Source organism: Pinus tabuliformis, chromosome 3_2 (genome assembly GCF_031772625.1).
Source record: "Pinus tabuliformis cultivar Carrire ecotype Pingquan chromosome 3_2, CPIR1, whole genome shotgun sequence".
Lineage (NCBI taxonomy): Eukaryota > Viridiplantae > Streptophyta > Pinopsida > Pinales > Pinaceae > Pinus > Pinus tabuliformis.
The window spans coordinates 694,194,860-694,210,741 of NC_142302.1; the positions used below are offsets into that span (position 1 = coordinate 694,194,860).

General features: G+C 34.0%; 1 protein-coding gene across 4 annotated transcripts in view; it reads right to left on the reverse strand.

Annotated features, from left to right (window-relative positions):
- The window catches only part of LOC149182525 (truncated transcription factor CAULIFLOWER D-like), a 339,394-nt gene that overhangs the window by 173,745 nt on the left and 149,767 nt on the right, over positions 1-15,882 (reverse strand). For 2 of the 4 annotated variants that reach the window (XM_089418592.1, XM_089418593.1), the window contains exons 3-5: positions 6,880-6,942; positions 6,680-6,778; positions 6,558-6,599 (exon numbers count right to left, since the gene is read on the reverse strand). In XM_089418592.1, the coding sequence (XP_089274718.1) occupies positions 6,558-6,599; positions 6,680-6,778; positions 6,880-6,942 (204 nt within the window). The remainder of the gene's footprint in view (positions 1-6,557; positions 6,600-6,679; positions 6,779-6,879; positions 6,943-15,882) is intronic. The other 2 variants (XM_089418595.1, XM_089418596.1) reach the window with 1 other exon arrangement.

Consider the following 15,882-nt stretch of genomic DNA (forward strand, 5'->3'; position numbering starts at 1 on the left):
TCTAGTTAAATCCCTTATATGTTAATAACTATATTAGATAACTTTTATTTATAATATGGACATGTGAATAACTTAAATATACATTATTATAAGGTATATTATATGGTATATTTAAGTTATTCGCATGTCCATATTATAAATAAAAGTTATCTAATCGAGTTATTAACATATAGGAGATTTGACTAGAAGATATATTTTTATGTTTTTGATTAGTTTTACTATAACTATATTTAAAAGAATTTATGAACATATATATTTAAATAAATCCAGTAAACAACTGAATTATTTAATTAATAATTATTTGTCCCAAACTCTTTGTCCTGTAAATTGTAGTCAAATCCCAATTAAAGGTAGTCATTTCTCTTGGTCAATGTAGCTAATTTTCTAACCGTTATAATGGATTGGTCTTTCTATTTAACTTACTTCCTGGATATAATTTTTCATCTTGTCATGACGAAGAACCACATTTGATGGTTTGAAACATGTCGACAAATGAATTTTCATGTGTCAAATTATAAGTGAAAACTTGTCTCAAAAACTTGATATGCATCATAGAAGCCTTAATTCAATGATCATCTACCTTCTTTACCTCTCCATCAAACATAGGAGGCTTGGATTTCTTGAATTGCTCTGGAAGATGCTCATCTTCCCTCCTTCTCCTATAATGATGATGATGTATATGAATATCACTGGATTGCTTCCCATCGGTGGTTTTCCTTATCTCTATATTATTTAATAGAGTCCCCCTCCCCCCCGCCAATATTTCTTCACTTTTAGAGTCAGTGCATCATCCTGGATCTGCATCCATTTGCTCCATCAAGACTTTCTCCTTATTTTCATTGTTTTGATGAGACTTTCTGGATCTTGTGGCTAGCTACCAAATGATGTTTCTTTTGAATTTGTAGGTCTAAGAGACTTTGTAGTATAACCGCATTCAGTTTAGCTTTCTCCCATTATACCCTAACAAGCTTCTCATTGTCAGATTTGAAACTCTATATTTTAGCCCTTAACTTCATAGTGTATCTATCCAATCAGGTGACACTGCCTCTCCTCTTTTCGCAACTGATTCTTCCTCCTGATGTGCATGAAGTGGTATATCAGTGCTATAATGCACCATTCTGTTGTTGATTCCTTTTATTCATTTGTGCCTTCTTATAAGTTTTCACACTTTCTTAACTCTTAGCAAATCAAACATAAATACATAATATTGATCATCACCTTGGCTTGTTATTTTGAGTTTGTCTATGCAAGGCTAGTTGAAACATTACACCTCAAGTTAGCACAGTTGTAAAAATATAAGTATTTTCAAAATTATTACTAATACACTATATGCATATTTCACAAGAAAATACATCAAACAACTCATATCATCAATCCTCGTGAAAATCATCCTTCTTAAAAACTTCTAGCACCTATCACATTGTTCTAGAGACCCATATTATTTCCAAGGATCTAGTGTTGAACCTTTAGCTATGACATTCTTTAATATAGTTCCAATTTTATTCCCAAATGTCTAGTGTTGAACCTTTTCTCTAATCCCACTCTGTAACATGCCCACATCCACCACATAGTCCTTACTATGGTGGAAGGAGGTGTTATATCATTGACCTAACCCCCATAGTCATGTCATGGAAATGGGGTCTTAAAATCTTGTCTTTTCCAAACTCCTCAAGACCTAAAATAAATGTTGTCATTATGTTCAACTCATGTAGAGCTTTCTGGTGATATAAATTTTCCTAAATTTTATTTCTATATCAATAAATATGTCGATTTAAAGGTTTTCCATTAGCCTCTTTCCCTGTCACTAAGATCTACAGGTAGCACCCACATTGCACCCTCGTGGCATCTATCTCACTATCGTGTCATCTAGACATAGGGACTTCGGTCCCACAATACCTTTCCCCTTAAGAAATACACTTTTTCCCATTAAAAACAAATGTTAGTTACTCAGATCTATGGAGTGAAAGTGCCTAATAAGCCTTTCGTCCACCCCAACCCCCCAAAAAACACAGAGCTAGACCAAAACTAGGGCTACTCAAGCCATTCAACATACACTTGGTTCAAAGATCATTTGTTGAGGGAATTTTTATTGCTAAGAAATCGATGTTTAGGGAGCCAAGTTATCGTGTGCACAACAGAGGAGAGGCTGCCAAAATTGAAAAATTCTTTGACTAATATTGACTCTTATAAGTACTTTGGTGTTGATAAATCATGTAGTTAGTGCTTCCCTTTATTTGGTGTTGATAAATTTCGTAGTTGAAACTTCCTTTCAATTAGTGTTGATAAAATCGGGAGTTGGTGCTTCTTATCTATTGGTTATGATAAACTAGGGAGATGGTGCTTCCTTTCCGTTGGTGCTTATAAATTTAAACATACTCTTTATATATATTAAGAAAAACATTTTGTTATTTTCATGTAAAAATATATGTGCTCTATATATTTATGTGCTTTGCTTTATACCTGTGGATGCAACTAAAATTTTTGAAGTTAAAATTTGTTAATACTAGTTCATCCCACCCTCTATTATTGCTAAATATTCCAACATATCCATCCCAAGATCCTAGATATATTCCTTAATTACCTAGGGATATACAAAACCATCTACATAAATAGATGATGTTGTTAAAACCAATAAAGATGAATAAGCCTGGTGTGTATGTGAAACACTTGGAAAAAATAGGCCAAAATAATAGAAAATCAAATGGTTGAAAGTGGAAGGAATACTAGGAAAATTCCAAATAAGGGGATAAGAAGTGGAAATGGGGGAAGGATTAGTGTTATAAATTACATCCAAAACTCAAGCCAAAGTAATAGATAAAAAAAAACCTCATACCCACAAATTTGAGAAATCAGGTGGAAAGAAACTTAGAAATACATGAGAATATTATTTTCACATCAATGCATAAAGGAGTGAATCTCAATAACCTTCAACAATAGAAAGAGGGGGAGATTTCCAAAATCTTCCATATAAATATATAACCTTAAAAGGAAAATATTGATGTTTTTTTTCAACTCAATATCAAAGATGAATCTCACTGCAATAGATCTAGTCAATGAATTGGACTAAAGGTTTGAGATAATCATAACCCATATCAATTGGGGTGGGTAAATAAGGATGCAGAAATCAAGGGAACAAAATAATGTAAAATAAGATTTTCCGTAAACGATGATTTTATTAATGAGGTATAATTAAATATAGCTCATATTGATGTATGTGGAGTTCTGTTTGGGAGCCCCTAAATGCACACATGGGATGTGATCTTCATGTCTACAACCAAGAAAACACCACCTCATCAAGGATGGAAAATCATTCATCATTAGTACACACAGGGGAAAGCCTAAAATATATCAAGTAAGTGAAAACCTATAGACGTAAAAGCATGCAATAATTTGATTCATAATGTTTCTTATTTAATTATATATATCTATACAATAAGTGGTTTAAAAAGCTTGGGAAATTTATTGAGATGAAAAATTAAAAGATGAGATGAATTAGAGGAATTAGGTGTTTATGTAGGATGAGTTCACATATAATATATTTTTGAATAGGTTGATAATTTTTTTGCATTAAATACAATTTACAAAAGATTTCAAAATGGTGTGACAAACCTTACTTATTTTTATATTTACATGAAGTCAAGCAGGAATGGAAATTATTTTTTAAAGTATATATAATTCACCCACAGGCATGTGCACACATATCTAATAAATAGTTTTGGATGAAATTATGGTGTATAAGCATCGGATATGGATCATGATCATCTTATGGATTTAGAGACCTTGTTTTAGTCACATTAGATCCTAGTTTCTAACAGGGCAACAACATCGCCCATAGTATCATCATGATAACCCCCCTTGGTAGAAGCACCCATGAAGCTAAAAAGAGATGAAAATTTTTCTTGTAAAATATTTTAATTTCATAGTCAATCTAGGTCATTCATTAGGTGAATGACCTGGTGGTAGAAGTTACGTAAATTTAGGATTTCTTTCCCTAGAAGGCAACCCTCATTTTATATGATAGAAATTGTATTGTAGTTTTGTATGATTTATTGTGTGTGAGAAAGAGAGGGGAGACTCTAAGAGAGAAGAGGACATTATAGCAGATTTGTTGTAGATTGCATCTCTTTATTTTGTTGGATAATATAAAAGGAGGGTCTAGTTGTTTCTCTATGGACATAGCCCAAATTGGGTGAACCCCGTATATTTGTGTCTCTCTTGTTGTATGCTTTTATGTGTTTGTGATTTCGCAATGTTTTGTGTTCCATTGCTCTGTGATTTAATTTCTAACAATAAGGATAACATAATCTATCTATAGGTGAATAAGTTATTCAATGTTGGTGACTAGGAGATGGAGAATTTGGTTAAGGAGAACCATCATGCAGCCACAGACATTAAGGTATACTTCCAAATATATTCCCATGTTTAGAATTAAGTATTTTTTCATAAAATACAAATACAAGATTGGGTTGCTACGAAATTTAAACATTTTACCTATTTTCTATGAAAAATTGAATAGGTACAAAGAGATATCATCATAGATGAGAAGAAGAGGGATACCACTAAGATGAATTGGAGGAAGAGGATGACAGGGAAGATGTTGAATAAATATAATAATTTCTAAATAGAATACATATAAGATAAGAAATGTTGAGCACTAGACCTACTTGGTACACTCTAAACATAGCTCATATCAACATAACATAGATTTCATGTAAAGTAGAATATTAAATATTTTATAAAGGAAAGAATATGTAGAGGAATTAGTGTTAGGATAATTATGTGTTTAGTTTTTATTGCAAGGGAATATTTATCAAACACGGTTTATCAATAATTAAGGTATATGTGCTTGGTGTATGGAAAAATACACTAATTTAGGAAGTAAAGTCAAGACAAAGAGAAATGAGGGGGATATGGGGAATGTGTATGACATAAAAGTATAAGACTAGTTTGATGTTGTGAATAGTTTTACAGATAGTACATCAGAAGTGCACATAATGGAAAAGGTTAAGGAGATTGCACTTGAAATGAAAGGTATAAAATCTTGGCTATGAGTCATAATGTGCGAGTACAAGGACACAATATATATATCTATATCTATATCTATATATATATATATATAATCATGAAAATGTGCCTAAATAATTGAAAAAATATCACGGGTTGAACATCAATATTTGAAAAAATAAGATAGTGAAATACATAGAATGTGTAGACAAAGTTAAACATTTGTAATAATGAATTTAGGAGAATGAAATTGAAGAATCAACCATAGAAAAGCATGTCAAAAGAGAAATAACATGAAAAATAAATAGTTAGGAGAGTCATAAAAAGGGGGTGCCAAATGGTAATAATGAATTTTGGAGAATGATATTGAATAATCAACCATAGAAAAACATGTCAAAAGAGAAATAACATGAAAATAAATAGTTAGGAGAGTCATAATGAGGGGGTGTCAAATGGTATTGTAAAGTAAAGTTGGATAAAAAGTCAATGACAAGCTAATAAAGAGTCAATACGTCCAAGAGTGTTATATATATATATATATATATATATATATATATATATATATATATATATATATATGCACACACACAAACACACACGCACACAATGGCGCCACGATGTTAATATCGTTAAAATAAATATCATATTCATATGAAAATTTCTTTTAAATCATTTATGTAGTTGTGAGCCATAACTGACAATATGGTCCACCTAATAGTTTTCAATATTTAAAGACATGTAATTACCTTAGAAAATATCTTAGTCCAATATTTTTATTTTTCTATTTAAATGCCCTAAAAATATTAAGACAATACTATGGATATGCCACATAGCAATTAGCCTCCAATGAGGAATACATGGTATAATGTAGTATAAATGTTTATCTCAAGAATTGAACATTTTTTTTAATGTTATCTTACTTTACAAGGATAAATATTAGGGATTTATGCTTATTTAAGCAATTTTGGAAAAAAAATATAATTTTGTTTATTAATATGTTTGAAGAAGTTTTGATAAATCCTTTCTTTTATGTTTACATAAAATTACAAATTGAAAAATAATGGCTTTATTTACTTTGAAGAATTATATATATATATATATATATATATATATATATATATATATATATATGCCATGAGTAAGTTAGTGAATTCATACTTATTCAAAAGAATATATATGTTTCAAAAAACTCGATAGTCTAATTGATTGATATTTGCATTTATAATTATTTTAAAAAACTCCAATATGGTTCATATTTACATTTATAATTATTTGTCCAATGACAATGCTACATAACTAAAAAATATTTACAAAATTGTATAAAAAGGGGGAGATGGAATGTACCATTTTCAATCATGATTTCATACTTATTCAAAAGAATATATATGTTTCAGAAAACTCCATAGTCTAATTGATTCATATTTGCATTTATAATTATTTAAAAAAACTCCAATATGGTTCATATTTACATTTATAATTATTTGTCCAATGACAATGCTACATAAGTAAACAATATTTACAAAATTTTATAAAAAGGGGCAGATCGAATGCACCTTTTTCAATAATGATTTGCAACATTGTGAAATTATTTTCATCTGAAAAAAAATAAAGATTATTAATAAAAATTATATCTAAAAAAATAATAAATATGAAGATTATATTTATGTTCATTTACCTTTTTATTATAAATCTTTTTTATAGCCATCTCTAATTGCTTTCCCAGTTGTTGCAATTCTTTCAACGTTAGTGACTCCAAATTCTCACCAACCATATTCTTAATCATAAAAATTCATTAAAAAAAAATTAGTTAATATAGTTTAACATAATAATAAAATTACAAAATAATAAAAAACAATACCTCTTATTCCTTCTTACCTTTTTCGTTTTCTCCCATTGGTCTATCTTCTCCTGCACCATCTTGACTTGTAATTGAGCACACTGAATTTTTATGGTCGTGAGTACAAGGGAAAAGTTATTTAAAATATATAAATTAAAAATAATTAAAAGATTAAAAAGATATAACTACCCAATAAAAGTTGAGTTATAATTTGATCACGCTAATCATTTAAATTTATTTGATTACAGTATGTACATAAGTATGGAAATATTAAAAGAAAATACATATTAAATAAATAAATAAAAGAATAATATAAAATATATGTTAAGTACATTTAAATGATTATAATGAAATAATTATACGAAATCATTTATTTTGTAATTATGGGTATTTCCATTGTTTTATCTGATTTCAAATGTAAATGATATGAAAAATGGTATTCTATAGTATTATAGAGGACACATTATCGCATGGAAGTACAATGATATAAAGGAAAAGATTTCAAAGCATAATTTTTTGTCCACTCATTATACCCAAGGGTTATAATATCGAAATTAGTTCAAAATTGCAGTGTGAGGTTTTCACAACAATTGGGTTGCAACTTCATAGACAAGTTTTAAAATTGTTCTTACAATTATTAATTACGGTCAAAATTATAAAGTTTAATTAAAAAAAAACTTTCAAATAAAAATGAAAACAAATTATTAATTTTATTAACTTAAAAATTTTAATAAAGAAAAATAAATTTTAATCTCTCTTTTACAGAATTTACAAAAACCATATAATTTTTTTTCTCTTACTCAAGAACTTTACATCTTATCCCATTTCTTTTTTCTATGTAAGTCACAAACTATGTAGGTCACATACCTAGAGATTGATGACTACTATGTCCATATAATATTTGTACTAAGGAAATCCACTTGAAGAGATCACTTCCATCAACAATATCTCAACGTGATTTACTTAATTCAATAAAAAACAAAATAAACCCCTATTCATAGATTCAAATGGATAAACAATTATTAAATTAGAAATGATCATTTTTAAAGAAATTTTCTGTAGTATTTACTACTAATCGAAGTTGAAAAAATTAATGTGGCCTTGAATGTTTGGGAGTTATGATTTAGGTTCCAAAAATTTCTAAAACAATATAGTCCATACTGAGTAAATCATTTAGATCATAGTATCACATTTTCATCAATATTAGCTACTTACAGATTTGCAACAAGTAAATCGATCAAATATATATGTAAACATGTTTCATATCTTTCAGATATGTGTCTTCTCCTTACTCGTTGGTGCACACTTGTTTTAGATCAAATCATTCATCGATAACCCAATAATTACACACACAACATCTTGATCTCTATATCTTTATATAGTATTTTCCTTAGCCAATACCTTAGGTAGATACCTTGGTAATCTCATAAGTATTCTTTCATGGGACCAAATAATCGTTGACACACACATTACTATGGGCCAATACCATGGCAAAAACTGTTGGTATTCAAATTATCATGGTGTAGATTATGTACACAAATTTTCTGGTCAATACATGCGTATGTATAGAACCTTGCTTCACAGGACCCACATATACTTTCTCAAACATTGTCTTTACCATCCATCTGTCACTGAATTTTTCTTTCTCTATTAATACCAACTCTAGCATCTATATCACATTGTATAAACATCATGTTAGCACAATGTTGACTTCTCTATCAAGTAGGCTGCCATCAAGGAAAACACATTAGCCATAATGCCAACAATGCCCCCCTTTGGACTTGATGGAAACCACATTGGTGTTTGGTGATCACATGTAAACACGTGCAAATACATCTATAAAAACACCAAGCATTCTAATCCAAACACCAATGTTCTCTACCCCTTTGACATCAATGGAAAAGGGATTACCAATATTGAATGAATACTTCTCTCCCCTTGTAAAGAGAGGATCATTGTAGATCTTATCTGCTGAACCTTCTGACCATGCTCCCACGGAGAATATGTGGAACCTTTTGAGGATATTCAATAAAGAACGAGACTTTATGATTTGACCAAACGTGACCTTTCCTATCACTAATGACTCATGATTACATTAATCACCCAATATAGTGGGGTTACATATTTGACCCATATTACATCAATTTGCCAAAATAATGGGATTATATAGAAGGCATGACTTGATCCCAACACTACATCAATTTCTTAAAAGTACAAAGTGTTGGAAATAATACTGAGGGGGGCGGGGGGGGGGATGAATCAGTATTATCAGATCAGTAAAACCTTTCAATTTCATACTCAAAAACATATACGCTACTTCGGTTAAGTGAACCCGCGTGTATACGCTACTGTGTCTAAAGCAACTAGCGTATATCCAGAGATTTTATGATTTAGTTAGCTTATCTTCAGTAAATGCATCAGAACATTATTAACCATATTAACAGTAAACAGGTGCAGTATAACAGAACAAATCATCACACAAAAGCCACACACATGAACACCATGATATAAGGTGGAAACCCAATGTGGGTGAAAACCACCTGCTGCAATTCGTCTCTTTCTTCTTTAATAAGAAACTTCTTTTACAATGTACTAGTGCAGTCATTTACCAGCACGCAGGCTACAACCTGCAGAGGGCTACAACCCTCATAGCTCTTGTACTAGCCGATCCATTTACTAGTACGTAGGTGCCAACCCTACAGAAGGCTACAACCTTCACTCATTTTCCAGCTGCTCCTGGAAGGGAGCTATAACCCCCTAGCTCTTGTACTAGTTGATATGTTTACCAGTACGTAGGTGCCGGCCTACGATCTTCTCGGGACCACGTTTCATACATTTTCATACTGGATCCATAAGACAATCACCATTGTAGTACAACCTGCATCATCAATCACTGAAACACCCAATTCTGAATCACTGTAACCCTGTCAACAACAACCAGACAACATAGCAACAACCAGATCCAGCTCCATCTTCAAATATCATACTTCACATTGTATACGCTACTTGGATGAACCCAACCCGCGTGTATACGTTTTTTTACCAAAACCAACCCGCGTACAGATCTGCAAATTCTAACTTATAACTTCGCAGCTATATCAGACATCAAAACATACCCAGATCATAACAATAAACATGCGTCAATAGATCTGATCTATCCATAGTCATACCATATGAAGATAATCATTCCAAGCCTTGAGATCTCGTTCCATCATTCGTCATCCTCCACATAAGTGAAACCTTGGTTCAGATCACCAACCCATAACCAGCACTTGGATCTTACACTTCCTCAGATCTTCATCACTCACACACTCTTGCTTTGGCCTAATGATCTTTCTCCTTATATAGCTTTAGGCCCTTCACAATACCACGGTCCAAAACCATAGTAACCCAATACCATCAACTCAATACTAGGGATCAACATGTCTGTCGAGACTCCATGGTCCAAAACCATAGGCACAAGTTCCAAGGACTAACTACCACGGACCAAAAGTAAGGTTTCCGACATGTACGCTCTTTTCCATTTATGAAACTGCGTGTATACCCTACTTGGTATATAGCGAACCTGTGTACACGCGACTTGGTATATAGTGAACTTGCGTGTATGAACTTTCTTGGCCTGTTGCACTAAGATCTGTCCTCTGATTAAGTTGCCATCACCTGTACCAAACTCTGAGCACCTGTACCAACCTCTGAGTGAGTTGCCATCAAGCACAACACTTGAATCATAATGCCAACAATCTCCCCCTTTGGACTTGATGGCAATCTCCACACCAAGTCACTCTCCCCCTTTGACATCAAGGGCAAAGAGTGGACCAAGATATTCTCTTCTTTGGTATACTTTCTGCTGTCCATACTCCCCCTGAGTACCTGCTGAAATCTCCAAATGTGCTCCCCTTTTGTGTATGCCAAAGTGTACCAATCTATCCATCCTGCTCTTGCTGAATTGTGATGTTCATGCTCCCCTTGACTGTAGGCAAGATCTACAAAAGATGTTCTTCAAGAGGAACAAAGACTTATACATCATAGAAGACCTTCCTATCACCAAAAGACTCAATACATACATTCATCACCCAACCTAGTGGGGATATACCAATATTGACTCATCCACCTAACCATGTGGAGATACATTAAGAGTTTACTCATGATAAGACATGAACATTACATCATTCATCCCAGGCATAGTGGGGAAACCAACATAGGCCGTTACATGACCTTGACATCATAAAGGAGATATCACAAAAGAGATACATGACATAGTGATGAAATATCTAGACCAAGACTTATGAAAACCATCATGATCTGTACCATAAGGATCAGCCTGCAATACCATTCCTTTGATCAAACAACAAGATGTATCATTTAGCTTCAACAACTTCTAACCATAATGCCAACAATGCATTATTTGAAGTATACGCTCCCCCTGAGCCTGTGCCATAAGTATCAAGACATTTCCAGACATCCTTAGCAGACTGTAACTGTTAACCAATAGAGCATATACTGGACTGGATCATATCAGACCCCTTTTCTGAGTCTGTCCCCACTGCTTTTTCACAAACTGACATATACGTGACTTTGCAGTGTGAAACTCGCGTATATACGCGACTTCCCTTCATGAAACTTGCGTATGAGAATTAGAACACTGAAGTTTTACACTTTCAGCTCCCCCTGAGTCTGTTATGTCTGTGCTGTGCTGAGTACCCTGTGTTGTGCCACATCTTTCTGACTGAACTTCCTTCTTCTTCCATATCTTCAAGCATGTTGATGATTTCCTTTTATCAGGAGCTTTGTTCCTGCAATCTTTTGCTTTATGTCCAAACTTGTTACATGCATAACATCTTACATGTTTCATATTCCTCCTATAGCACTCGGCAGCTTTGTGACCAAACATATTGCAAGAAAAGCAATATCCATTAAAGTACCTTGAATGTGATGATCTTTCTGCATGATGGTCTTGAAACCTTCTTCTTCTACATATGGCTGCAACATGTCCAAGATTATGACATACATAACATTCAACATTATTCATAGGGGGAGTAAAAGATTTTCTTTGAGGGGTCTCTTTCCTTGATTGTTGATGGGGTTGTCCTTTCATCTCCTTGTAGAGCCTTTCAGATTTTGCATTAGAGATTCTTGTCTTACTTTGTGAACCAGATTCACCTTCAATAGACTCATGAAAACCAAGACTAGTTTTGATAGCAGGGGACCTTTGACTACTAAGAATATCATTCAAGATCTTAGTACTATCTTGAAATCGTAATAGTTTATCTTTTTCTTCTAATTTACTTTTCAAGATATTTACCTCAACTTGATGTTGTTCTTCTTTTTCTAGACATTGCTTCTTCAAGGTCTCTTCAGCTCTCCGTCCTTCATCCAGCTGATGCCTTAGTTTGAGGATCTCGTTTTCTTGCTCTTTATTCAGTGCTAGCAGCATTTGTCGAATTCTGGAGGCACATTCCAACAGACAAGCTAACATGTCTGAAAAACATTTTTCACTTATCACTGTGAATGGGTCATCCCCCTATGGTGGTTATTCTTGTCGAACAATTGTTTTACCTGGTTCATGCATCGACACTTTGCTTTTAAGGTGCTACTCTAGATGGACCCTCCAACATGTGGCTCTTTGATGGCCACTTCTATCGCAATGACTGCAATAGGTTTTCTTCCTCAATATATGCTTACCATGTTTCTTTACTTACTGCTGAGAGGGTCTTTCACTGCTCATCCTTTTGTGTGTTGTCATTCTTTTCCAACACTTAGAAAATGGATGGTTATGTAATCCACAAAAGGTACATGTTTTTCGATGCCATGTTTTACGCTCATCATTAACAACATGACTATAACCGAAATGAACATTCGAATGTCAAGATTGGTTATACCTTTCCTTGTTGTCTCTAGTGTAAGTATGGTGATGAGAGCTTGCCTCAGCTCTTTCCCTGCAATGGGCACTGCCATGGAATGATGGGGATGTGTTCCCATCATTCTCTTTCCTCAACAATTTCGACAATGTCTCAGAAGAATCTGACACCTTCAAGCATTCTCCCTCAGTGTATCAAGCCTGCAAATTGATCTCTCTACATAACCTCAAATGGTTGGGTTATGCCTTGGTTATTAACACCAAGTTATTTTTCCTCCTTGTGCCTCATCCTGGTAAGGAGCCTCATGTTTGTCCCTGTAATTGGGATCTCCACATCTCCAATAGAAATCATATTATATGATGATGAAACCAAAAGAAAATAAACATATTTTACCTCCTTTTTCGATTTGGAAAGAACTGATGAGGACTTCTCATCATTTGTTGTTGGTGATTCTATAGTTGTCTCAGTGCATTACCCAACTTCCTTTCTGACATACCCAAGTCCCGTTTGACACGACAATTCTTTTACTTTGATGGGGTTGACGATGCCTTACCCATTAATGCCCAAGCCTTTTCCTTCATACTCCATTCTCTTCAACAGATTGGAGCCAATTCCTATGGTATGATTTTCAAAAATAACAAAATCATCATCAAGACACATACATGAATTTAGAGAATTACTTTTTACCTCACATGGGTCATTTTGCATCTTTTACAAGGCATCGTCCTTTTCTTGCAGCTGTCGTAGCAAAATATGTTTCTCCTCTTTCTCTTAATGTAGACACATCTTCAATTCAACGTTCTCTATTTGAATATTATGTTTGTTGTGCTTCAGCTCTTCCAGGGCCTCTTCCGTGGCTTGCAACTGAAGCTACAATCGCTCCTTTTCCTCTGTCTCTTTCTGTAAAGTTTCATACATTATTTCCACTCTTTTGGAAATTTTGACCATGGTCTCGTACATCGCTTTTTCATCCTCTGTCACTGCACGTTCCATTTTTCACACTTGCAATTTACATCCACGCAAAGACCGCTCTGATACCACTTGATCCGGGTTCAGGTGTGACAAAGGACCCTTCCAAGACCTTTTACTTTTGTGATGTGTTAAATTGAATTTTTAAAAGAACATAAATGAATACATCTACATGTTGTAAAGAAGAGAAACATGACAATCATCATCAACATAAAATAACAAGACATTGATGACAGAGTACATCCAGGAGGGACTACGTCTCCAGGCCTCGGTGTCAAGGTGGTGTAGGACACTGCATTAAGTGTTGTCGATAGTGATGATGTACATAAGAGGTGATTTCGCTATCAATCAAGGAAAATTCCCTCATGCAAGAGTGGCTCCAAGAAATGTTCCACTGTAGGAACTCTCAGTCAAAAGGACTCCTATCAGTATGACATAAAACTCATGCATGATGAGCATCTTGCCAACATGGCATAAAATGGATCTCAATGCAAACATACATGGCGACAACATGAGTATCCTGTCAACGTAACGACAAAGGAATCTATAAAAAAACATGATGAATCATGACAAAAAGTACATCACACAAATGATTCTGCATCACATCAAGTAGGTTCAATCATGAAAACAAGAAACAAGATCCCACATTAAACATAAAATAGGGATCTGTGCATCAAAATGCATAGGAAGAGAAGTACATGAATACACTATATATACCTCACATCTAGGGGCCATCTGAAGAAGCGAATGTCAAACTGTTGAAGCTATTCAGACCATTGATCTCATGACAACGAATCGCATGGAAATGACTACTCACACATGAATGTTGACACCTACATTCCACTTTGAAAATTGGCCAAAAAATAGAATGAGAAAATGGAAAATCTGAATACACCATCAGATTTTTGGCATCGAATAGTGTAAAATCGATTGTCAAATTTCTAAATTCTGAGAAAGTGAGAATTTCGGGCTCAAGAAATCTTTTAGATTCCCCCTAGATTCCTCAATGATTCACTGCTCTAGGTCCTCTCCAAATCTGTTGCTCATATCAAAATTCTGGCTGCGCCATTAGGTTCCTTGCGGAATTCTGAGAAAAATGAATATGAAGTTGGTTGCATTCTGACTCTGGCGAATTTCAACGTCCAAGGAATCTGGAAGATTCCCTCAAAGGTTCTTGAAGATTCTCCTTCGCTGGGAACCTACAAATTTGCTGCTCAAAAGGAAAATTTTACCTTGTCATGGCATTCCTTATGAAAATCTGAGAAGATTGACTATAAACTTGGTTACTGAGAAGATTGACTATAAACTTGGTTACATTCTGATAAAAAGAATTTTTACCTCTCCGGAGAATCTTTGGGCATCAAAGAATATTTTACCTTGAAATGTGTGTCATAGTTCTGCCTCCTCTGTCTCAAAATCCATGCCGCACCTCTGGTTCCTCCATGCTTCCTGGGCACATTGTGAAAATGAGGTTTATATAAATTCTTGAGGGCAAATAAAACAATTACAAGGTCGTTGGCCTAATGGTAAACTGGGCAGTTTGTTAAGGGGAGGTCGAGGGATGAAATCCAGCCTCCCCACAGAATCCGCATACCATTATATTTAAAAAATGTGCATTTTTAAATTTAAAGAAAATTTGTCATGGGCACATTTGTTTTACATGGGGTTTGGTACTATTAATGCAGTTGGTTGGGGTTTTGTTTTGGAACGGAGCCACATGGGGCCGCCCAGTGGGGGCCGGCCCACATGGGCTGGGTGGGTTCAATCTCCGCCAGCCTCACATCAAATGGCATTGTTAAGTGTGGTGTATAGTGTTATGGAGAGGTGTAGGGTGGTGGTCCACCACCTCCTTTTTTAATATATTTTTTTTTAATTTTTAATAATAAGGAGGCCAATTTCAAAAATTTCAAAATTTGACGAAAGGATTCAAATTAAACAGGTCACAAATTTTCCTAGAATATGGCCTAAGTTTGCCAGAATCCGGTGGAGAATTTTTTTTTCGAATTACAACCTTCTTAAGCCTACCTAGTCAGCAAAAAGTCAACCAAAACATTGACTGGATTGTTCTCCTTCATACGAGCTCGGATTGATGAACCGTTCACACCAATGCAATTAGGACGACGAGATCTATGCTCTGGTCCTAGTTCAAAAGAATTTTGATCACTTTGATTTTGTGCTTCCATAAGCCCTCTTTGTCCTGTGTATCGAACATAT